Source organism: Trichosurus vulpecula, chromosome 1, assembly GCF_011100635.1.
Source record: "Trichosurus vulpecula isolate mTriVul1 chromosome 1, mTriVul1.pri, whole genome shotgun sequence".
Classification (NCBI taxonomy): domain Eukaryota; kingdom Metazoa; phylum Chordata; class Mammalia; order Diprotodontia; family Phalangeridae; genus Trichosurus; species Trichosurus vulpecula.
In genome coordinates this window covers 300,806,435-300,831,424 of record NC_050573.1, presented here as the reverse complement: position 1 = coordinate 300,831,424, position 24,990 = coordinate 300,806,435, and the positions used below count along the sequence as shown (strand labels likewise).

At 38.6% G+C, this 24,990-nt stretch overlaps 2 protein-coding genes across 2 annotated transcripts; both read left to right on the top strand.

Moving 5' to 3' along the window:
• Positions 1-670: 670 nt before the first annotated feature.
• Positions 671-8,496, top strand: LOC118833640 (fatty acid-binding protein, adipocyte-like). Its single transcript, XM_036741016.1, has 4 exons — positions 671-808; positions 6,171-6,343; positions 7,648-7,749; positions 8,277-8,496. The coding sequence occupies exons 1-4, from the start codon at positions 736-738 to the stop codon at positions 8,325-8,327; spliced, it is 399 nt and encodes a 132-aa protein (XP_036596911.1). The 5' UTR covers positions 671-735; the 3' UTR covers positions 8,328-8,496.
• A 4,670-nt stretch (positions 8,497-13,166) lies between these two features.
• On the top strand, positions 13,167-19,730 carry LOC118833641 (fatty acid-binding protein 9-like). The gene is made up of 4 exons (XM_036741017.1): positions 13,167-13,239; positions 17,652-17,824; positions 19,015-19,116; positions 19,680-19,730. Exons 1-4 carry the CDS (start codon positions 13,167-13,169, stop codon positions 19,728-19,730), a joined length of 399 nt encoding a protein of 132 aa, XP_036596912.1.
• Positions 19,731-24,990: the final 5,260 nt, after the last annotated feature.

Genomic DNA, 24,990 nt, shown 5'->3' with positions numbered 1-24,990 from the left:
TAATAATTATTATTACTAGATGCACAACAGTGGAATAATATGCCATTCTTCCTGCCCTGTAAATAATACTTGGAATTAAAGCATTTTAAAAGCAATTTAACTTATATTTACTTAGGTGTTTCTGTAATAATCTGTAAAATGGGCACAAAATGTAGCACCTACCTCCTAAGGTTGTTGTGAAGGCAAAATAACCTCTAGTCCCAAAGAACTTTCCCAGCTGCTTTAGGACAAACTTCAGGATTCATTCCCATTGTTCTTCAAATTGAATAGAAATACACCGATAATCATGCTTTTAGAAAATTACTCCAAAGAACTGTGGCAAAGTTCACATCAAGCTGGGGGTCCTGTTGTACACTCAGAGAAATATTGCAAGGAAATTCCATTGGTGGGGCTTGATTCTTCCTCAACAAAGACTTTAAAATCTGTCTTGTGCATGTTTTCTAATGATTTAAGCCACCCCCCCCCCCCACTTTTTGGCTGTAGAGCCAATGACCACGTGCCAGAAAGGGAAACAAAGTTGAAGAACTTGTAACACGCACACACACACACACACACACACACACACACACACACAGGAAATACCCGAATATCATTTCTAATTGGTTATTTAAAAATATCACATGTCCTAGACATCTTTAAAAGGAAGTTATCTGGGCTCAAGAGTGTTACATTGCTTTCCTGAAAACCACTGTTTCTTCTCTCTGCTGGAGGTCGAAATCTCAGGGGTCCCACAAAATGTGTGAGGCGTTTGTAGGAACCTGGAAGCTCATTTCCAGTGAAAACTTTGATGAATACATGAAAGAAGTGGGTAAGGATAAGCTTTGCATCTGCCTGGATAAGGAATGACTTTTTCTCTCTAGGGTAATGGGGTTTATGACTGTGTTGTTCACACTGGAAGGCTGGCCAACCAATTAAATACTCATTAGTCTTAAGAGGATATGGTTGTGATTGTCTTTTGCTTCTGTATTCTAAATGGTTTTTTTTTTAAAGTTTTCAGTTAGAAAAGTAAACTTTGTGTGTGAAAGGGTATAATAGAGTTTGTTTGTGTTTTAAATAGCTAACAGAATTTATCTCCCTGATTTGTTATCTCTGATCCATTTGATTCATTGGGCTCATTGCCTATGGCCTCCCCACCGGTAGAAACAAAGAAACATATCTGCAGTATAGTATATATGAAGTTGTGTACAGTTTGCATTTGAAATGTAGATACTGAATTTCCCATCTTAATTTATGCCATGTTCTACTCTTGCTTTCTTTTCCAGGTGAATACATAGCTAAAATGATTAGGCTTTTCCCTTGTAGCTAAAGATTATTTAGGAATATACATAGGAATGGTCATCAAGGTTGCATGTTGATTGTTTTGCTCTCAAGTTTATTCTGACCATGGCTGCTTTATGGGAGACATGCTTCACTCATCACATTTGCCTTCTTGGAGGGACTTAGAAATGTTCTTTGACACCGGCCTCGAAGTCAGGAGGACCTGAGTTCAAATTTCGCCTCAGATACTTACTAGCTGTGTGACTCTGGGCAAGTCACTTAATCCTGATTGCCTCCCCCCACAAAAAAATTTTTTTAATAGAAAGAAATGTTTTTTGACTTAAATTATAGGAGATTTGCGGATGCTAAAGCCAGGCTTCCCATTTAAAGTCAGAGTCCAGCACCACAACTTTAACAACCCAAACCTATTTGAAATTATACCACTAAAGTATTAAAGAATTCAACTGAAGAAGGTTCTAGATACTATTATTGTACTTATTTCATTAATTAAATACAAATGGGATTTTTTTTTAAACAGAGAGAAGGTATATTGTTAATATAGATAGTGAAAGTGCATCCTCTCCCCTCTAATTTTGGGTCAGAAATAGGGCTGTTAGGACCCAGGCAGCCCTTGTGGAATTCTAGGGTCCACAAAAGAAAGTTCCTTCTCTCTCAAGCAGGTAACTCAGTGAAGACTTCTGGAAGTAGGGAGAGGGACTATGCAATGTTTTATTTGGGAATCAACATTTAAATATGTCACTTTGCATACTGCCTGGCGCATAATAAGCACTTGATAAATGTTGATTGATTGATTGATTGTCACTTATTTGAAAGTTGAAAATTCTACATCTTTTCAAAAGCCCCAGACTTCTGCAAAGGTAAAGCACCTTTTCTGGTTTTCTGAAACAACTAGATGCTGGTTTATAAAAAAGAGAGAGAAGAGTAATCTAATCTTGTATTGATTCTTATGCAATACCATGGTCTCACTTGTTAACTTTTCTTTTCAAGTAGATTGTGTGAGGGACTGGGGTCCTCATGAACTTCCCAATTCCAAGTCCAGTGCACTATCCACTGTATTACCTAGCTGCCCTTAAATTTTGCTGTTCAGTCATTTTTGACTCTTTGTGACCCCATTTGGGGTTTTCTTGGCAAAGAGACTGAAGTGGTTGGCTATCTCCTTCTCTAGCTCATTTTACAGATAAGGAAACTGATGCAAACAAGGTTAAGTGACTTGCCCAGGGTCACACAGCTAGTAAGTGTCTGAGGTCATATTGAACTCAGATCTTCCTTTATTCCAGGTGCCACCTAGCTGCCTTCCAATTCTAATCAATTGATTAGAATTAATTATCCATGTTGAGGGAACTGGACTTGTTATTTCACTGGCATAAGAAATGCCAATGAAGAAACTTTCTCTCCCAATGCAGATTGGCACCTGCTCTACAATTTATAATCTCAGAGATTTGCACGGGGGCGGGGTGGGGGGGGGTTTTGAGTGCTTTGCCCAGGGCCACGTATAATCAGAAGCAAAGTGTAAGCCTAGGCCACCAGGACTTCTGTGTCTCCACTAGGCTAGGTTACCTCTTTGGTCCTTAAGCAGTGATAATGAATGACTGGGAGCAGACCCTGAGAAACAGCTTTAGGTGAGGAGAGAATATGACTTTCCCAAGGTCTCTCAAAGAAGCCAATCAAAAGTCAAACCTCAGATTTCCTTATTCTATAGAATAGTATCTTCTTACCATGATGTTGCATTTATTATGCATCGGTAATGTTTCTGTATTTTGCCAGAGTCCCCCCTTGCCTGCCTTTCCATTAGCTAGCTTGTTTCAGCCGAACTGGGCACAAAGTGAGCTCTGACCCCACTAATGTGGCCCTCCTTGCCGATGTTTCACTTATTCTCGTCTTAGGTGCTTCTTGTGATCTCTAAGTAAAGCAAATTAAGTTTAGAGTCCGAGATTGTCAGAACAATATCAGCATAATGCATAAAAATATAAAACTTCAGTGCTAGGAGAGACAAAAGCTTATCTAGGCCAACCCTTTCAGTTTGTAGATGAGAAAGCTGAGACCCAGAGAGTTTGAATATGTTCAAGGTCACTTATTTAGCAGACCTAGAATCTCCTGGCTGGACTCCCACGTTTGTGTTTTCTCTTTTCATGAGACTACCAAGCTTTCCAGTCACTTCATATACTTTGTGCCCATGTAAAGTGCTTTGCAAAGTATTCCGTAAATGGTAGCTATTATCATTAGTAGTTAAGGGCATATAGGCAGTAGGATCACTGCAGTCTAGTTGGCTAATGAGGAATTCTTGAGAAGCTTGACACATGGCAGATGCTTAACAAATACTTGTTGAAATAACTTGAATTGAAGCCATTTATAACCCCAAAAGGAACGTTTCTCAGAAAAATGCATTCCCTCCCCTCTTTTTAATAGCCTCCCACCTCCAATACACACGTCCTAGGCTGGAATTAGGAAACTAAAATAATTATTTGGAGGTTTTATAGTTACACTGTCAAACTTTTTAATCTTAGTTTAATTTCCTCCATAGGCATAGTAATATACTATCTACTGTGGTGAGTCAGTGTGGTAGAATGGATGGAGGGCTGGCCTCAGAGTTTGGAAGACCTGGGTTCAAATTCTGTCTCTGGTACAAACTCTGTTACAAACTGGGTGACCTCAGGCAAGTTATATAACCTCTCAGTGCTCAGGGCCAGAGGTATCAAACATGTTTCTGAGTGCAGCTGAACCAGATTACAATATAATTAGGAAATACTTAACAAAATAAATAAAGATACAATGGAATATGAATAATGTTAATATGTAGTTTTCTAAGCCCTCTCCCTCTCCTCCTCTTCCTCTCCAAAGGAAGGTAAATTTTGATGCCCGAAAGCTGCCTAGTTAACTTGGGGTTTACTGCCTAGATTTCTTTCTCAAAGACCAAACCTTAAACCCATTTCACTGTGGAGCTCATAGATTGGACAACAATAGGTCCCTGCTCAAGTGCCACTTAATGTCTATTTTTTTGGCCCCTGCCCTGGCTCAGAGTGAATGTAAATAGTAGCTATTTCTCTTTTGGCCAGCAACCCTGAGGGTCTTCCCCTCCCAGTTTGATTTTTTTCTTTTCTTTTTTGATTAAAGGGGCCATTCCTTTACTCACTTAAAGTAAGCATTATCTCACTGAAAGTGGAAACCTGAAAAGGCCTTAGCCTAAAAGGGCCAGTTCTCCCATTCCATCCTGGGCCATCTCCAGTCATCCTGATGAATATCTGGCCACTGGAGCCTGATGGCTTTGGAGCAGAAAGAGAGGCTGGTGACCTTGCACAGCGCTCCCTCACTCAAATCAGAGTCAACTGCAAGTCATGTCATCATCTCCCTGATGTCAAGGTCTTCTTTGAGGATGAAGGAAAACACACAACTGCTCTTGACAACTCTGTTAGATACAAGTTGAATTAAAAGTGTCACATTGTATCAGTGGAAGGAATTTCTAACCCTGCCCCCCTACCCAATTCCCTATACTAGTGCAATCATGGGTCTAGGCTCTGCACTAATCTCTGTCTCTATAGCTGATCTGCTCTCTTCTCCCCAAGGATCTCATAATACTTTCTAAATCAACGTGGAGTCTCCATTGTAAACGGTCTGATGATGTTTTGTGGGGTTCTGGATCAATGTGATTTCACTGGTGTGGAAACTCCTGGTGTGGAACTTCCTTTCACTAATGTACAGATACAGATTGACTATATCAATTGTGCTGTAATTTGTAGTTTTGGAAGGATGCCTGAGCACACTGAAAGGATAAGTAGCCTATGGTTGTATAGCCATTATGTGGGACTTGAACATAGGTCTTGCTATCCCCAAAACTGGCCCTCTATCCACTAGCCAGACTACCTTACTATAATAATAAGTAGGAAATGTCATGTCTGGGGAAATTAAGCCAAGACACAAAGTCTGACAGAATAACTTGGGAAAAGGCATATAAATACGAGGCTTGAGTACTAAGATGATAACCAATGGAAAAGGTTAATCAAGAAAGAGTGATCAACTTGTAATCATGTTTCCTTTACAATGAATAGAGGTTCTTTTTTTTTAAGATTATGCATGTCACAGAGATTCTTAATTTAGGGTCGGTGGACTTTTTAAAAAAATTTGATAGCTGCATTTCAATGTAATAGGTTCCCTTTATAAATTGGTATGTATTTTGTATTATGCATTAAAAACATTATTGTGAGAATGGGTATGTATGAGAATGGATAAAGCGGGGTGGGGCATGACACAAAACAGGGTAAGAGCTCTTGGCCAAGGACATGCTGCTAGTGAGAAGTCAGACTTAAACTCTGAGTTCAGTCATGCTTCTCTCACTAAGGCTCACTCATGATGTAACTAGGTATTAATCAATCTGTAAGCATGTATTTAAGTGCCTGCTATGTCATTGGATGTTGTCCTGGTTGTTCTGATGTGTTCCCACAGTGTCAGGAGATAGTTGGCTAAGTTTGGTGTCTATCTAATGATGCTGACAGAGCTTTTTTATGGTTTTGTTTTTAACCATACTATCTATCACTTACAATACTGACCCTCATACTTGTTCATAATGTGTTCTTGTAAAGAGATATATTAGTGTCTTTACTCCCCACGCTGGAGCCAGGATCTGAGATGGGCCTGCAGCTATCACAACCGATAGGTGATAGGCTTTTTCAACCATTACCTCATTCACCAAATGGTCCCAGTATATTTTTTCCTGCAAAAGATACGTGAGGCCTTTTAGGAACTCACTATCATTTTTGTTCTTTCTTAGAATCAAAGGAATAATGAAAATAATTTTTTAAAAATCCTTAGAAGAAAACTGACTTGGAATTGTACTAAAGTTGTCTACTATTAGTAGAATTGAATATAAAATTCAAAACATTTTCTTTTCTGCATTTTAGGAGTGGGTTTTGCCACCAGGAAAGTGGCAGGCATGGCTAAACCCAGTGTGATCATCAGTGTGCAAGGAGATGTGATCAGAATTAGATCAGAAAGTAGTTTTAAAAATACTGAGTTTTCCTTCAAATTGGGCCAGGAATTTGATGAAGTCACTGCAGATGACAGAAAAGTCAAGGTGAGCAATATAAGTTCCCTTTATTTTAAGGGACATTTTTTTAAAAAAATTTTTTTTATTGGTATCCTTTGTTTTACATCAACTTTATTTCTCAGAATATCTTTCCTTTTCCCTATCCTGAGTGCCATCCTTTATAACAAAGAAAAAAAAAAGGAAAAAAAACTTTAGGAAACTAACCAACACATCATTAAGATCTATTTTTCCATCCCCAAAGTTCCCCATGTCCACAATGAAATGAAGGCAATTACATTTTCAAATCTGTTCTGTAGGATCAAATTTTTCATGATTTGCTTTCTTTTCTTTTTTGTTCTTTCATTTACATTATTGTAGTTACTGTATATATTGTTTTCCCGATTCTGCTTAATTCACTTGCACCACTTCATGTCTTCTCATGTTCCTCTAGATCTTCATATTCATTATTTCTTTCAACACAGTAGTATTGTATTAAAGTTATGTACCACAATTTAATTAACCACTCCCCAAGAGATGGATATCTGCTTTATTTCCAGTTCTTTACCACAACAGCTACTACAAAGACACCTCTGTCATAAATATTTTGGCACAAATGGAACTCTCCCTGGGGTGAGCAGTAGAGTCTCCAGGTCAAGGAGTATAGACATTTTAGTCACTCTCTACATTAATTTCAATTTTCTTTCCTTAATGACCAATTTGCTATTTTATTGTCAGGCATTAGTGTGCCTGCTTTTCCATAATCTCTCCAAAATTAACTATTTCCATCATTGTCATCTCTCCCCTCCCCAGTTTGCCTGGGATGAGGTGAAACCTTAGAGATATTTTGACTTGTATTTATTTCTTTTATTATTAATGATTTGGAACAATCTGTTATATGGTCGTTAATAGTTTATAATTCTTCTACTGAGAACCATTTATATCCTTTGACCACTTATCCGTTCATTGATAGCTCCTTTTCATATGTATTTATGTTGGCTTACTGCATATCTTGGATATCAGATTCTTATCAGAGATAGTTGATACAAAGATTTTTTTCCCCAGTGAATTGCTTTCCTTCTTATTTCAGTTGCATTGCTTTTGTTTGTGCAAAACTTTTCAATTTCATGTAATTGAAATTATTTATTTTATCTTTTTTATTACCTTGATTTCTTTTTTGGTTAAGAATTCTCCCTTAGGAAACATTTCTACATAGCCCCTGAGAAGTCTCATATACTTTAGTAATAGGAAAAAAAATGACTGACCCATTGAACATTAACAACATGTAAGAATAAACATGGCAGATAATTCTTCTATCTCTCCAAGAGTCTCATCATACTTTTTTATGCTTACAGAGTCTCATAACCTTAAATGAAGGTGCACTGGTTCAGGTGCAGAAATGGAATGGAAAATCAACCACAATAACAAGAAAACTAGTGGATGGTAAAATGGTGGTGGTGAGTTATTTCTAATCACTAACTACAGCAAAGTTCTTGTGGTGCTGTGGAAGCAGAATCATGTGGAGAGGGAGATGCTTGTGGATCAGGTCTGATGCTTGCCTCTGCCAGTTACTACCTAAATGGCCTTTCATGGATCACTTCATCTCTTTGGGTTTCAATTTCCTCTTCTATGAAATCAGGGGATTGGACTGGATGAACTCTGAAGTCCTTTCTAGCTCTAAATCCATGAACCAGATAACCTCAGGTTCCATTTCCTACGTATAAAACACCTAATTGCCAGTTTTGTCCCTGGACACTTTGGAGAAAGCAGAATGGACTCTTGGGCCCACCATCAATCACACTCTAAACTCAAGTGTATATGCTAAGGTAGTATCTAATTTGATCTGATATTAGTAAAGATGAAATATACATAGGTTGCTCCCATCCTCTTGCTAAATTGAAAGAGAGAGAGAAAAGAATGTCCCACTCCTTCACCTTCCTTGTTTCACATTGATGTTTGACCCTTACCTCTTTTTGCTCCCTAGGAATGCACCATGAAAGATGTCATTGCTACTAGACTTTATGAAAAAGTGTGAACTGACTTCTCAATGAGCCAAAGCCTCCCAAATTCCACCACATTTTGTTGTGCGTGTGTTGTTTAAATGAATATGGTTTTCCCTGACTACATTGGGAGAAATTCTATTTGCAAAGCATTTATTTACTCCTTTCTCTTTTATTGATTCAATAAACATCTTTAACATTAAAGTGTGTGCATGGATACTTTGTTCAATGTGGAATACCATGAGAATTATGACCTTTCCTGATATTTTAAAATAAATTTTCTCATGGAAAATTTGCAGTTGGTTAGGATGCTTGTACGGGGGCAGACAACTATGTAATTATTTTAAAATAACTAACTTTTGATCTCTTCACTGGCTAATAATCCAAAAGAATTATTCTGCCATGTTTATATTGAGTAAAATTTCATTAATTTGGAATTTATGATAACTCAGACATAGTATATGTGTTTCAGTATTGCTTTGTAATGGAACTGAATGTACTCCATGTAAATGGAATGGGTGTCTTCCTATTTAATATAATTTCAGGAGTTTCAGCCTTTACTTGTACCCCCAGCCCTAAAAATTTTTTCCCTCTCCTTTTCCCCTCTACCAGGGCGGGGGGACCCTTCATTATATTTGAGATAAAGAAAACACAAATAAAAAGTTCCCTAGTTAAACGGTAATGTACTAAGAATTCACACTGAAGTATAAATCACTTATGTAGAAACCCTTCCTGAGAGATATTGATAGAGGGAAAAGATATGAAGGAAAGAGACAGTGGACATCTGAAAGGAGCTTTGAGATTAGATGCCAGGAACAGAGTAAAGTCAATTCAAGAAGCATTTATTGAGCACTTATGCAAAAAGAACTGGGGGCACAAAGTTGGGCAAAAGTAGTTCCTGCCCTCAAGGGCTCACAATCCAACGGGGGATATAAAACGCCAACGACTACATACTAACAAGATGTACACAGGATAAATAGGAATAATGTCAGAGGGGAAGCGCTGGCATGAAGGGGAACTAGGAGGGTGAGATTTTAGCTGAGACTTAGAAGAAGACTGGGAAACCTGAAGGTAGAGACAAAGAATGAGAGAATTTCAGGCACGAGGGACAACCAATGAAAATTCACAGGGAGTAGATGGATTGTCTTGTGCAAGGAACATCAAGGACACAGGGTCAGTAGATCATGACGTATGTGGAGGGGAGAAAAATATAAGAGTGGTAAGGTTGGAGGGGCCAGGCTACGAAGGGCTTTCAAAGTCAAACAGATGATTCGATATATGATCCTGCTGGTAATAGGGAGTTGTTGGAATTGATTTAATTTGGGATGACATGGTCAGACTTGTGTATAAGGAAGATCAATTTGACAGTAAGGTGAGGATGGACTGGAGTGGGGAGAGACTTGAGGCAGAGAAATCAACCAGAAGGTTATTGAAATAATCCAGGTGTGAGGGGATAGGGTCTTGCATCAGGGTGGTGGCTATGTGAATGGAGAGAAGGGAGGTATACGAGAGATGTTATTAAGGTAGAATTGACAAGATTTGACAACTGATAGGATATGGGAGGTGGTAAGAGAGAGTGAGGGGTCAAGGATGTCATTGAGATTGTGATCCTGGGTGACTGGGAGGATGGTGGTGTGATCAGCAGTAACAGGGAAGTCGGGAAGAGTGGGAAGGTTTTGGAGAAGTGATAATGAATTACGTTTTGAAGTGCTGAATTGAAAACGTCTATGGCAACCCTGTCTAAGATGTCTAACATACATAAATGGAGACCAGAAGAGAAATTAGAACTGGACATATAAATCTGAGTTTCATCTGCACGAAGACGATAACTGAATCCATGGGAGCTGGTGAGATCATCAAGTGAAATAATCTAGAGGGAGAAGAGAAAAGGGCCCAGGTCAGAGCCTTCTTGGGGAGTCATCTACTGTTAGTGGGTATGACCTTAATGAAGATCTGAGGAGTTGTTAGACAGGCTGGAAGAGAAACAAAAACTTAGAAAGAAGGAAGTATCAAGGAAAAACAAGGTATTCGATAATGTCAAAGTCTGCAGAGAGGCCAAAAAGGTTGAGCATTGAGAAAAAGCCATCAGATTGGGAAATTATGAGATTATTGATAACTTTGGAGAAAGTAGTTTCAGTTGAATGATGAAGTCAAAAGCCAGTGTTAAGAAGAGTGAGAGAAGCTACTGATTAGAGAAATGCAAATTAATAGGGATGATGATGACTTAATTTCTCCAATTTATGGAGAACCGAATCAAATTTATAAGAATACAAGTCATTTCCCAATCGATAATTACGGGCACTGGTACCTCCAGACTCCCTCCCCACACTGATGCTCACAGATTTAAGGTTAGATCCTTGGAGTACGGCTGCCCTAAGAATAAAAGATACTCTGTGGGTACACATTCTCAAAACTACTGCTCACGAGCAATCACCTTTCTTTAATAGTTAGATAGTAGACACAATTAGTTCAAAGCAAAGGTATTTACTAAGTCCTTGTTGTTTTATCCTTTGGTTTTGAAGAGGACCAATGATATCACAGGTGACTTCTTGACTTGTGTGTGAATTGGATTAAAGTGAGGCAAAGATGGCATATTTATAGAGCCTGCAGATAACATAAAGCTAAGAGAGGTAATTAATATACTGGATAACAGTCAGGACCTTAAAAGACCTTGATAGAGTGGAATGTTGTACAATGTTGTTTTATCTATTAAGATAAAATACAAAAGATAGAATGTTGTACTTGGGTTAAAAAAAATAAACCGTCACAAGTCCAAGATGTGGAGACATAGGTAGACAGCTATTCATCCGAATAAAGATCTGAGTAGATTTCTAGTTCAAAATATGCCAATGGTGTGACACAGCATCCAAAAGTCTCCTGTGGTCTTTGGCTCAACAGAGAGATCTGGGGTTCAGAAAGAGGGGTCTGATAGTCCCTTTGTATTTTACCTTGTTTCCCTTCAGCTTTTTTTCTCCTTTCTCTATCAGTCCTGTGAGAGGGAGTGGGTGGAAAAAAAAGCCAAGGTCTTCCACTGTATCCAGGGCCGCCTCCACTTGCTCTGATTTATATCTGGCCACTGGACCCAGATGGCTCCAGAGGAGAAAGTGAGGCTGATGACTTTGCACAACCCTCCCTCACTTAAATCCAATTCACTCGCAAGTCATAGCATCACCTTCCTGATGTCATGGTCCCCTTCAAGAATGAAGGACAGATAACAACAACCAACAATAAGAGGAAGCAGTTTCGTTTCTCTTCTTTGGCAAGCAAAGGAACACCCACAATCAGATCTCCTCTCTCTGGCTCCCCGAGAGGCTGAGTGAACTCATGTCAAGATTCAACCACCTTAGCCTGGAAGTGAAAGAGTGACAAGAGATTCACAATCTTTTTTTTTTGTAGGAATGCTGCTAGTTCTGTATCTTGCTTTGTTTTAAATAATTAAATCTCTAATTTATAGAAATCTTTTACGATGGATTTGGAGCTAGAACTTTTCCTGATAGTTCCTGTATTAACAAGCCCTTGTTGAATATCTTCACTCTCGAGTAGAGTTTATTTTATTTTAATTATTTTTTATTTATTTAATCTTATCTATTTAATTTATTATTATTATTTTATTTATTGAATGGACTTCAGTGGACCATATCAATCACACTTGTAAGCCATTGATTCAGAAGGCACAAGAATGATTAGCTTGTTGTGAAATTCCATCAACTACTTCTTCCAAGTTTTCTACAATCAGTTGGCGCACTGGAAGAAAAAGTTAATTGTACCCCCTAAATCACTTTCTGGAAGACTATTGCCAAATTAGGTGGAAAAGGGCAACACAGAATTTGAAAATTATTGTGTTCTTTAAATTTTTTTTAATGAACAAAATCTATTTTCTTTTCCTTTGACCTTTGCTACTGGGATGGGGGGAACCCTTGTAAAAATATGCAGAGTCAAGCAAAATTAAACCCCACACTTAATGCTGCATCACTGATGAATAACTCAAGGTGGTTCTTCAGAATTCCCTCTTGATATTAGTAGCAAAGCGTTCTTCTTTTTAGATCACTCTAACTCTCATTCACTTAAGTTTTCTCTAAAACCTTCAACAAATTCCTCTTCCTACTTCCAAACCTGTTACTGTTCATCTTACTATCTCCAAACCTTCAAAGATGGTTTTTCTATCCATGAAAGATGTTTGTTTCCTAAACACCATGCCCTTCTTGAGACTCATAGCACAATCTGTCCATAAATAGAGACTATTTCCTTTGCTTCTCACCCCCAGTTAAACTTGATGAATAATGATGATCATTATAATAATACCCTACATAACACACTAAGAAACTGTAAGCATTTTATAGATATTATCTGGACTACACATCATCCCTGTAAGGTAGGGAAGGGGATATATAATTTGAAGATGAAGAAATAGAGGGAATGTGACTCATCCAAACAAATAATAGCTAATGGACATGAGGCACCCAAGGGTGTTCTCTTCTCTTGCCAGAAAATCTAGAGTTGTATATTCATTAGATATTCATCAGTTTCTTCCCCCAAATTTGACTCAGCATTCACATGTGAAAAGGCTGATTCCCATTGGAAGTTGCCTCTACTATGAACAAAGTAATATTTATCCCTTGTCCTCTGGGTGTATAAGTCATAGTGCTAGAAGCTATAATCACTGACCTAAACCAAATTTTACATGTTATTTTCAATTTTCTAATTTGGTGGTGAGAAAAATTAGTCAAGTGGTGGTAATGGAGTCCTGCTATTGGCTATGTCAGAGGAGTTACGTGGTAATGATGTCTTTTTAAAGGTAGTCTTGGTGACCTCGCAGTTCATACCCATTCCTTGGTCTTCTCTTCCAAGCCTCTATTTCCATCCAACTATCCAAGATGTTGGAGCCTTTCTTGGGAACCTGGAAACTTGTCTCTAGTGAAAACTTCGATAACTACATGAAGGAACTAGGTGAGATGTGCCATTGTGCGGGATGGGAGTTATCGATTTCTTCTTTTAAGTGTTGGGGGTGATGGCTTTTCCCTTCTGTCTTTCTTCTGGGTTTCTGGGTGATACCATATTGACCTGAAAAAAGCAACCTTTTACATATATGCAACCCTAAATGACATTGCTTTAAAGTGTGTGTGATGGGGGCAGGAGTATTTTCTATATGCTAAAAAAATCATATGGATTATAATAATCTATACTCAGATGTTATGCAAACATTCTTTAGTTAACAGTGGAGGCAGCTTCCAAAAGGAATCAGCCTTTTCAGATGTGAATATTGAGTCAAATTAGGTGAAAAACTGATGAACATCTGTACTGGATACACAACTCTAGGTTATCTGGCAAGAGAAGAGAACACCCTTGGGTGCCCCATGTCTACCAGCTGTTATTTGTTTGAGTAAATCACATCGTCTCTAATTCTTCATCTTCAAACTATTTCTTGCCTTCTCTACCTTATAGATTTGGTGTACAGCAAGGCCTGTATTCAGTTGGCTTTATAACATTTCTGTGTGCAAAAACTTAGCTTTTAATAGCTAAAGCTTCTACTCTTGATTCAGCCGCTCTTTAGATGAGGAGCTAATGACCAGGTGCTCAGAAAAGGCTTCACAAGGGGCGGAACATCGATTAGCTCCTCGAAGGAAGATAATTCTGACAGATGAAGAGAAGGGAGAGCATTCTAGATGTGAGCAGGTGGTTTGCAGGTGAAGAGAGACAGGAAATAGAATGTCAACTTAAGGGAATATCGATTACTCAAGTCTGGCTGAAATGTGGCATGCATGAAGGAGAGAAAGAGTAAAGTAGGGATGGAGCCTGGACCTATGATTCCAATGGTAGAGGGAGCTCTCAATGAGGAAACTCCCTCTATCAATGGGAGTTGGCACCTTCCCTTCAACTTAGAGTTTTAGAGAGTTACCTAAACCAAGGAGAAGTTAAGTGACTTGACCTGCTTAGGATCTTATAACCAGTATGTGTGAGAGGTGGACTTAAACCCTGGTCTACCTGACTCCAAGATCAGGTCTCTGTCCTTTACACCATGTTGCCTCTAAAGAGCAGCAGGCACAGTAAGTCTAGAAAAGGAGAATAATTACTGACTTAGAGGTAGAAGCAACCTTAGGGGTCATCTAAGTAGCCATATTCTTTTCCAGATAAGGAAACTGAGGCCCAGATAATTTAAATGATTTGACCAAGGTCACATGGAAAGTATTAGGATTTGAATTCAGGGCCTTGGCCTCCAGATTCAACATTCTTGTTACTCCACCACAGGTTAAGGTGAGATCATAGAGAACCTTACAAACCAGGCTAAGTAGTCTGCATTTTATTCTAAGCAATAATAGATGTTGATGGTTTTTGAACAAGGGAGAATCTTACAAAAATTATTCTATTAGCTGTGTGGAGGATGGATACATGAATGAAGATATTGCAAGCAGGAAGACTAGTTTTTAGGAGATTACAACTAGCTCCAGTCTCATAAAGTGGTTGCATTATTTGAATTCATGCATATTTCCAAAGGGCTGGAACTGATGACCACATTTTATATAATTATAACTTTAAATACTATGAATTCAAATACAGTAACCACTTCAGGAGATTCATTAGTTACTCTAATTACTCTAATAGACGTTTTAGAGTAGTCCAAGGATGAGGTAATGAGAATCCTAACTAAGCAGATGGTTGTCCAAATAGAGACAAGGAACAAATGTGAATTATGTTGTAGAGGCTAGTATAAATTGCTCAGGTAAGGAGTAATAAGGGAATAAATTATAGTGGTGAAAGAGCAAATAAAGAGAAGTAGATGGATTTGAGAGAAATTTTGAAGGGGGAATTAATGAACTTGTCAACTGATGGCATATGGGGAAAGAGGGAGAAGGAAGAATCAAAAATGACTGCAAGCTTATGAATCTAAGGGATTTGGAGGGTGGTGATGCCCTCAGCAAAAAATATATATATATATATATATATATATATATATATATATATATATATATATGTTTTTTGTAATAAATGTTTTTCTAATTACGTGTAAAAACAATTTTTAACATTCATTTTTAAAAATGCTGAGTTCCAAATTATCTCTCTCTTCTTCATTATCCCCTCCATAAGACAGTTAGCATGATAATATAGATTATGTATGTACAGTTATGTAAAACATATTTCTATGTTAGTCATGTTGTGAAAGAAGAAACAGGCTAAAAGAAAAGAACTGCAACAAAAATAAAGAAAGTGAAAATAGAATGCTTTGATCTGCATTCAGACTCCCTCAGTTCTTTCTCTGGATGTGGATAGCATTTTCCATCATGAGTCCTTTGGAATTGTCTTGGATATTTCTGAGAAGAACTAAATCATTCACAGTTGTTCATCACACAATGTTGCTGAGATTGTGTACAGTGTAGTCCTGGTTCTGCTTACTTCACTTTGCATCAATTCATGTAAGCCTTTCCAGGTTTTTCTGAAATCCACCTGCTTGTCATTTCTTATAGCACAATAGTATTGCATTATATTCATATATCACAACTTGCTCAGCCATTCCACAACTGATGAGCATCTCCTCAATTTTCAATTCTTTGCCACCACAAAAGAGTTATTTTTGTGCATGTGGGTCCTTTTCTCCCTTTTTTGTGATCTAAAAAGAGAAAAGTATGGGATTAGAGTGGGATTAGGGTAGACTATCATGAATTCTATTTTCTACATATTGAGTTTGAGATGTCAATTGAACATCTGGATGGAAGTGTCTAGTAGGCAATTGGAGATTAGAGTTCAGGAGGAAGATTTAGAGTTGAATATAGCCTTGGAGTCATCAACGTAGAGATGATCATTGAATTCATGCAAATGGATGTAATCACTGAAGGAAAGCATGTAGAAAGAGAAGAGAGTCCAGCACAGAGAGTTGTAGAAACACTAATGCTTAGGAAGTAGAAGATTGCAAGTGAGTGAGAAGGAATGGTCAGACAGGAACGAGGAGACCCAAGACAGAGCAGTGTCACAGAAGGCCAAGCAAGAAAGAGTGTCCGGAATGAGAGGATTGTCAACAGAATGAGGGGGTTACCAAAACTGCAGAGATGACAAGGATTAGAACTAAGAAAATCACAGATAATTTAACAATTAAGACATCATTGGTGGCCCTGGAGTCAGGAGGACCTGAGTTCAAATCCAACCTCAGATGCTTGCTAGCTTTGTGATACTGGACAAGTCACTTAACTTCTGTTTGCCTCAGTTTTATCAACTGTAAGATGGGGACAATTATAGTATCTACCTTGTAGAGTTGTTGTGCAGATCAAATGGGATAATATTTGTCGAGTGCACTTAGCACAGTGCCGGGCACATAGTAGGTGCTATATAAATGATAATAATAATAATAATAATAATAATGATAATAAATCAGGGCTTGTTTGTCTAGACTTAAGAAAACAATTGAGAAAATGTTAATAATGAAGATTAAACTTAAAAGTGTGTATATACATTTTTCTGATGAGCCAATTATCAGCATCCCCTGGTATAATTATATATACTCCCTACCTCACAGAGGGGTCATGAGAAAAATGTTTTGTAGTACATATAGCTCTGCTATAACTAATGGAACTTATAGTAGTACTCAGTAAATGCTAATTTATGATGCCTGACCTATGTGTATAACTCTGTAGGATTTCCGAAGGCCTGCACTTACTTCAGCCTCACGACAGTTCTGCATGGTACATGAGCCCAAATTTACAGAGTAGTTAAGTGTCTATGTCTGAAGTCATAGAGCTAGTGAGATAAAGAATTCAAACTTGGTCTCTCTGACTCCAGGTCCCACACCCTACCCACTGTGCTACGCTTCTTCTCATCAACATCTTAATAAGCAAGAATTCCGACCACGTAGGAGTCTGAGAGAAAACTAGAATCTTAAGAAACTGCATTACCTCCCTTTTTCAGGCCTCCGGGAGTAGTAATGCAGAGGCAATGATTTTATAAATAAAACCCAATAGTCTGAGAGAAGGATTGCAGCTTCTCATACTGCCGAAGAGCCTCCCTGGGAATAGTTGATAGGCTGGGAGCATATAGCTTGATGCATAAATTGCAAAGATCGGGCAAAGGAAGGTTCAACTCGATTACTAAAATACATAATGGGAAAAACAGATTTTAAAAAGCTTCTAAAATGATTAATTTTAGCCATTTCTTAAAGATTGTAAATTTGAAATTAGATAGTAGAGTTTTCATTAGATTGTAAGCTCTTTGAGGGTAAGGACTGTCTTTTGCCTCTTTTTGTATTTGCAGCACTTAGCACAGTACCTGGCACATAGCAGACATGTAATGAAGGTTTAATGAATTGAATTGAAATCTTAAGATGGTTAGCATCCTCAGAAAGGAGGATCAGATCTGATTTCTTATCTGACTTATAGGAGTGAGTTTGGCCACCAGGAACGTTGGAGGATTAGCAAAATCCAGTGTTACTATCAGTGTTAATGGTGATGTGATAACCATCAAAACTGAGAGCCTGTTCATAAACACAGAGATCTCCTTCAAGCTGGGTGAGGAGTTTGATGAAGTCACAGCAGATAACCGCAAAGTGAAGGTGAGCACTGATGCTTCCAGATGACAAAGAGCTGGAACAGGTTCAAGGGAGTTTGAGAGCTCTCTTTTCCTGAAGAGTTCTTAGTTTTGAAGCTCTGTCTACACTGACTGCATGCAGAATCAAGCATTTATTGTAATTAACTTTTCAGCTCTTTTAATGATGAATTTCAGCACAAAGAATGGAATTAACCCTGTAGCTAATCAATTTAACAATTTAAAATGGCAAAAAAAATACCATTTCATTTTTTTTTTCAGTGCTATTCGACCCTAGCTAGTTTTCTATCATTTTCCTTAATTGCCTTATCACAAGGAAACAGCTAGATGGTGCAATAGATAGAGTGCTAGGCTTGAAGTCAGCAAGACTCATCTTCCTGAGTTCAAATCTGGCCTCAGACACTTACCAGCTGTGTGACCCTGGGCAAGTCATTTTTTGCCTCAGTTCCTCATCTGTAAAATGAACTGGAAAATGAAATGACAAACCTCTCCAGCATCTTTGCCCAGAAAACCCCTAATGGGGTCAGGAAGAGTCGGATACAATTCAACAACAACAAACCTCACCACACATTACCTGCCTAGAAAATGGGCGTGTATAGATAAGGTACATATCTTCTGTGTGCATATACATGAGAAACGTTCTCTGTCATTGTGGATTGTCAGCTGCTCTGCCAATTCTAGTCTTAGAACATACAGGGATCCTGAAATATTAAGTGATTTGCCAAGGGGCATACAGCCTGTATGTGTCAGAGGTGGGGCTGGAACCCAGGTCTTCCTGATTCCAAGGCCATCTATCTTGTTAGTAGACCTTACTACCTCTGCTGGCTAGATAGCCTCCAGGAATAAAACCCACACCTACGATACTATTGCTTGAAGTATTATGGTAAAGATTTTGAAGTGAAAAAAAATGTCTAAATAGCCTTCGATACTTCAAGGGATCTCAATGAGGATACTCCTTCCATGGGGCTAGACTGTATCCACTCCCTGTTCTCTTGCCCTCTGTGATTTTTGTCCTTATGCTTCTGTAAATTCTTCCCAAAGTGTTCCCCTGACTCACCAACTGCCTCCCCCTGTTTTTATCGGTGCCAATATAGCCTTAAAATGTGATAAATTGACACCTAGTCATAAATAGATCCAAATTTTCTTAAAGTTATCAGCTTTTTGATTTCTAAGAGTAAGTCCTTTGTGGATTTCTAGAGCATCATAACATTGGAAAATGCTGCCCTGAACCAAGTGCAGAAGTGGCACGGCAAGGAGACAACCATCAAAAGACAAATTGCAGATGGGAAAATGGTGGTGGTGAGTTTCCTGGGAATAGTTAGAATCATTTAACAGTCGTGCTGGATTTAATTTTGTTCTCTTTGGTCACAGAGAGCTGAACTAGCAGCAAAGAGTAGAAGGTACAGAGAAGAATATTGAAGTAGCAATGTCAGGAAAGCCTAACAATGAGAATTATCTAAAAGCGGAATGTCACCTTGGGAGGTCGGGTGGTCCCTTTCATTAGAGTTCTGTTAGCAAAGGCTGGTTATTAGTAGTTATTCATATACAGGTTGGACCGGAGGGCCTTTGAAGTCCTTCCTAGTTCTGAGATTCTGTGAAAATTTCCTAGTTTTTTTGAATGCCCTAAATTACACATTTTTTCCTTAGTTGGGGATTCAATGACAATTTTAGAACTGCTTTAAATTTAAAGATGGAAGGGATGTCACAGGTCACCTCTTCACTTTACAGATGGAGAAGCCGAAGCCCAGAGGAGTTAGGTGGCTTATCCAAAGTCATACAGATAGTATCAGAGCCCAGGATTCAAACGCATATCCTTCGACTGCTTTCTGTATACAAATAATAACAAATGTTCTTTCTTCTAGGTATGCACCATGAATAATGTTGTGAGCACTAGAATCTACGAAAAAGTGTGAAGAAATTTCAAGAAAAATTGCATCCTGAATTTGGAAAAAAGAAGCACCTATTACTTAGCAATAAGGATAGTGATTTACTCAAGATCAATTTAATCAATAAACAATTTCCAAATGAAGCGTGATTTCAATAAATTAATCAAGAAACATGTTAAGTGCCTAACTGTGTTCCAGGTATTAAAGAATGCAAAGACAAAAATGAAACAATCCCTGCTCTCATGAAGGTCATATTCTATAGGAGAAGACAATATGCACACATGGAAACATATATAAAATAGAAAAAAATAGCACAAAGCAATTTTTGGAAGGGGGCACAATAGTAGATGGAAGGAAAAGGAATAGTCCCATGTTGGAGGAAGCTTTTGAGCCGAATTTCTAAGGAAACTAGGAAATTTAAGAGGCAGAAATGGAAAAGGAATGAATTCCAGGCCCAGTGGATAGTCTGTCCACAGGGAAGGTGAAATGCCATGCGGGAGGGACGTCATGATGATCTATAGAGAGTGTGAAAGGGACTGATGTCTCACGAGGCTAAAAAAAACAGAGTCAGAGACAGGTTGGGAAGGGATTCAAATGCAGGAGTCGAATCAACAACTGAACCTTGGTGAATGTGGCAGTTACCTATGGGTTGTATCTGAGAATCTTTGAAAGATTCCAGTGTTCTCCAGCACCTCTCCATCCATTCCAATACTCCAATATATTGATGATCTCGTTAATGTAAGAATTTCTTCCGAGGAAGAAGGTCATAAACTTATCCATGTCTGCTCTTCCTGTATGAAATTGATGTTGGAGATTTTAACAAAGCTCTTATACCCTGCAGGGACCATGTCCTGACCAACTACCCTAGTGAAAGCAAAGATGGAGGGGAACTGTCCTTTTATTTAAAGTTCTGGTTTTTTTCAACCTTAGAAACAGCATCTTTTTTTGTTCTTCATTATTAGTAATATTATTTTTGTTGCATTTGATGATCCATAAATGCCTTATTGAATTCTAACCCCAAGCTTAGTCTGAGTAATTCAGTCTAAAGTTTATTTTTTAAGGCACTATATTTGTTAAAATAAAAATACCCCATTATTAAAATATTAAAATAATTCACTTTACCTGAAGAACTTTGAAAACACTGAATACTGGGGGAGGAGGGTGTTGGAGTAGGGAAAGGAAAGGAGAAAAAAGAAAGAGGAAGAGGACAGAGAGGTGACGCCAATCCTATTGAACAGTTTGACTTGCTTCGTGACTTTGTCTGGGATCCAGCCATGCTGAGACCCAGGGTAGAAGATTCAGTTATTTATTATGCCAAGTATCCATGGTATAAAAGACGCTCACTATGGCAGTGAGAAGAAAGTGAGGACATTATATACTATCATGGAACTATTACCAACAAGCATTTTAAAAGCAATCATTGTCTTGCTTGTCTGTAATTTCAACTATTTAAAATAGTGAAGCTAGTGTAAATGTCACCACTGTGACAACCAGGCCTTCACAGAAAGGCACTTCATTATGGGGCAGGCCGGAATTTACAATTGTTTAACAAGAATTTGATTGTTACAGCTAAACCTACTCCCTCAGAAGCCTACTAAGTCCTGCTGCTAAAGATGTGGGATTTCCCAGGCCTGTATCAAGGTTGGATGGGGTTGGGATGCTGCAGGTAAAACTGAAACATAAACCTTTAAAAGATGGAGGATGCCTATGACAGCGATGGAGCAAAAAATTAGATTTAAATAGAATCATAGAATCCTAGGTTTGGGGCTGGAAAGGAATCTGAAACGTCAACACGTCCAACCCCCTCGTTTTACAGAAGAAGAAACAGCCCTGGTGGTGGGACTATTTTGGAACCAGCTCTTCCTATAGATTTTCAGTGTGACAATTTATACCTCCAACATTACAAATGAGGGCTTCATTATTGTCTGGTTGGTCGTTGAGACTGGAGAAAGTTGTAGAGGAAACATTCATAATGAAGATTAAACTTAAAAGTGTGTTGTGGGTACATTTATTTTTTCAGAGAGCCTATTCTGAAATATTTAGCAGCATGCCCAGAGAGGTTAAATTACTTGCTCAGGTCATGCAGCTAGTAAATATTTAACATGGAATTCAAATAGATCTTTTTAATTCCAAGTCTACTACTCTATACATTAAGAAATAATCATTTACCGAATTTAGCATTTTCAGAGTAAACAGTCATGATCTAGGTTTTCCTCTTTTGATTAGAAAATATATTGTTTTTCTTCTTTTTTCAAATGTAGAGAGAAATAAAAGCAAGAAAAAGAAACAAGCATTAGTTTGCTACTGTAGAATCATGTGCAGGTGAAATTGAAGGATATGGTACAAAAAGAAGAAAGTGTAAGTGGAGGTGGCTAAGGTTTCATGGCATCATAGACTGAGATCTGGAATGGAACATATCATCTAGTCCAATTTCTTCATCTTACAAATGAGGAAATCCCAACTCAGAGAGGCTGAGTAAGCTGTTGAAGTTCACACAGCTAGTATGTGACAGGGTTGAGGTTTGAGCCCAGATCCTCTGTCTCCAAATCTGGAGTTCTTTGCACTGTATCGTTCTGCTCCCATGGCCCCAAAGAATGTTACCAATGAGAGGCACCTTACAGATCATGTAAACCACCTGCCTCTTTTGCAGAGTAGAAAATTTAAAGAAAACATAATGAAACTTAATTAAAATCAATGAACATTTATCAAATACCTACTACATCTAAGGCACTGTGTTTGGTGCTAGAGATAAAAAGTAAAACAAAACAAAACAAATTCAGTCCTTGCCCTCAAAGGGCTTACATTCTACTGGAAATAACTTGCTCAGTCTCATACATGTAGTTAGTAGCAGAGGCAGGTTAAAACTTGGGTATTTAGACTCTCAGTTCAGTTTTGCACCCCCAGTTCGAGAGTAGACAGTCATCCTGTTTCTCCTATCCCTTTTCCCAATCCCTTACTCCCTCAGTGGATTGGGGCCAGTGTGTCAAATGTAAGTCCTGGCATTCCACTGAGAATTTACATGTGATATGAGGATAAAGGTTCTGGTGGATCTTTGTTAGCAGCTGGACTGTCCCACCAGCTAGATTACAGGCTATTGCCCTTATCCCTCCTGAAGAAGAAATATTAATTTAAATTCATCAAGCATTTATTAAGTGCTTACTATGTTTGAGGTACTCTTATAGCCTATATCTTTGGTACTTAGAGAACTATACTAGCTCTCCTCTATCAGCAGCCATAAAAGCTTTACTACTAATTCCTGACAGAGCCTCTCTTATACCTAGAGGGGAGAATCAGCCTGACTGTGTCTGTAATCATCAGAGTCTCCCAGAGGCAGTCTGAAGGTCACCATAATTGTAGAGTTCTCTGAAAATGGTGGAGGTGATTTAGACAATCACCAGGAAGAAGGAACATGCTTAAGGAAAAACAGAGGTATTAATTCAGGCATTTGAAGAATGAATGAATGAGGAAAAGCGTTCGAATACTTAGTAGGTGGCAAGCACTGCGCTTCCTGGTGGGGATACAAATATAAAAATGAAGTCACTCTTTACCTTCAGAGGGGATACATTCTAAAATGAGGGAGGTAACACATATAGGGGAGTGGTGGCCTTATCTGGGTGGCAAGGTGGCTGGAGAAGATGCCAAGAATTTGGTCCTGAAAACGCCTTGAAAAACCACCATATCACTCTAATTTGCTTTATAAATGCTTATTAAATGAAATTTATCAGAAAAGGTTTGGAAAGTTTCAAGGATGGTGAGTGTCACTAAAGGGAAATAGACTAGCACACCCTTGTTGGTAGTAATGACAGGGTTGATTTGATTATTGATTATGACCCCAGAACTGGAAAGGCAGGGGTAAGAGCTGGAGGATGACACAGAGAATATGTTTGTAATGTCAGCATGGTTAGTGAGAATATGGCTAGGGAATAAAGGGACAAGTGGCTGGAGTCGACCAGGATATAGCGGGCCCCATGAAGCACTCACCAATGGGGAGAGTAGAGACCCTATTGTGGGAATCCTAGAGCTCAAGGAGCTAAGTACTCCAGGGCAGAGTCTCTTGTCTGATCAGGAAAGCATCTGGCAAGAAGATGGATGGAAAGTCCAGTGAAGAATGGAGGGAGTTGATCTATACATAGTGGAGTGTGTGAAATGCTCACCAATCAGGGCCTCAGGGATGACAGGGCAGGAGTTCTGGGGTTTAAAGGGTTAAGTCCTTCAGAGCACACTCTCTGGTTTGGATGGTGAGGTGGCTAATGAGAAGATGGCCAAGAATTTCACGCTCAAAATTACTGGGGAGCCACCGCGACACTCCAAATGAGGAAGGCAACTAGAAAATAAATTAGTACCTAATAAATGCTTCTTGAGTTAAATTAATCAAGAAAAGGAGAATTTTAGTTTCTAAATTTCAAAATGTTCCTTTTCTTCAAGTAATAATGTTTTAAAGTCATAAGAGGTTGTAACAAAATATAATGCACTTGCTATCTGTAGTTATAAATGGTTATCCTCTTCTATTTCCCATCAGTATCTAGAAATGTTGTGACTTCCATTGTGGGTTGACTCAAACAGGTTTCACGTATGTGTATGTGTATATGTATACGTATATGTATAGGTGAAGCTGCTGGTTCCTCTTGCAGTTTCGTGGTGTGTTGTGGTAGAATCGTCTCATATGTATGTGTAGGTATAGGTGCAGGTATATGTATACGTACACTGGTACCTATACGTATCTGTATATGTATATGAATAATGATGCACCAATGCTATAGTCACAGCGCCTACGGTGGTTATGAATATGCTGGCACAGTTCTGAGTCACAAAATATAACAGACTCTCTATATGGAAGGCAGAACCAAAACATTTATTCAAACACCAGAAAGTCAAATCCATCATAGAAACAAAGAAATCTACACACATTAGCGATGCAGGGGGCACTGTCATCCCCAAGATGTCATCCCCTTCCCGCAACACTGTCATCCCCAAGATGTCATCCCCTTCCCGCAACACAAGCTCCCTGTCTGACTCACCCCAGCCCCTGCCTGTGCCTGCCTTTCTCTCTCTCTCCAAGCTCTGACTCTTTCCAACGTCCTCTCAGCTCTGCTCCACCCCTTCCTGTTCCACCCATTCAGCAAGCTCCTCCCACCACAGGCTCATGTGACTCAGACTTCCATGTAGTTCAGACGGGTCACATGGACCGATTAATGAATGGGAAGATCTTCAAAATGTGTTACCATTATATATATGTATATGTATACACACTACATTTATATAAGCTACCTATGTATCATATATATTG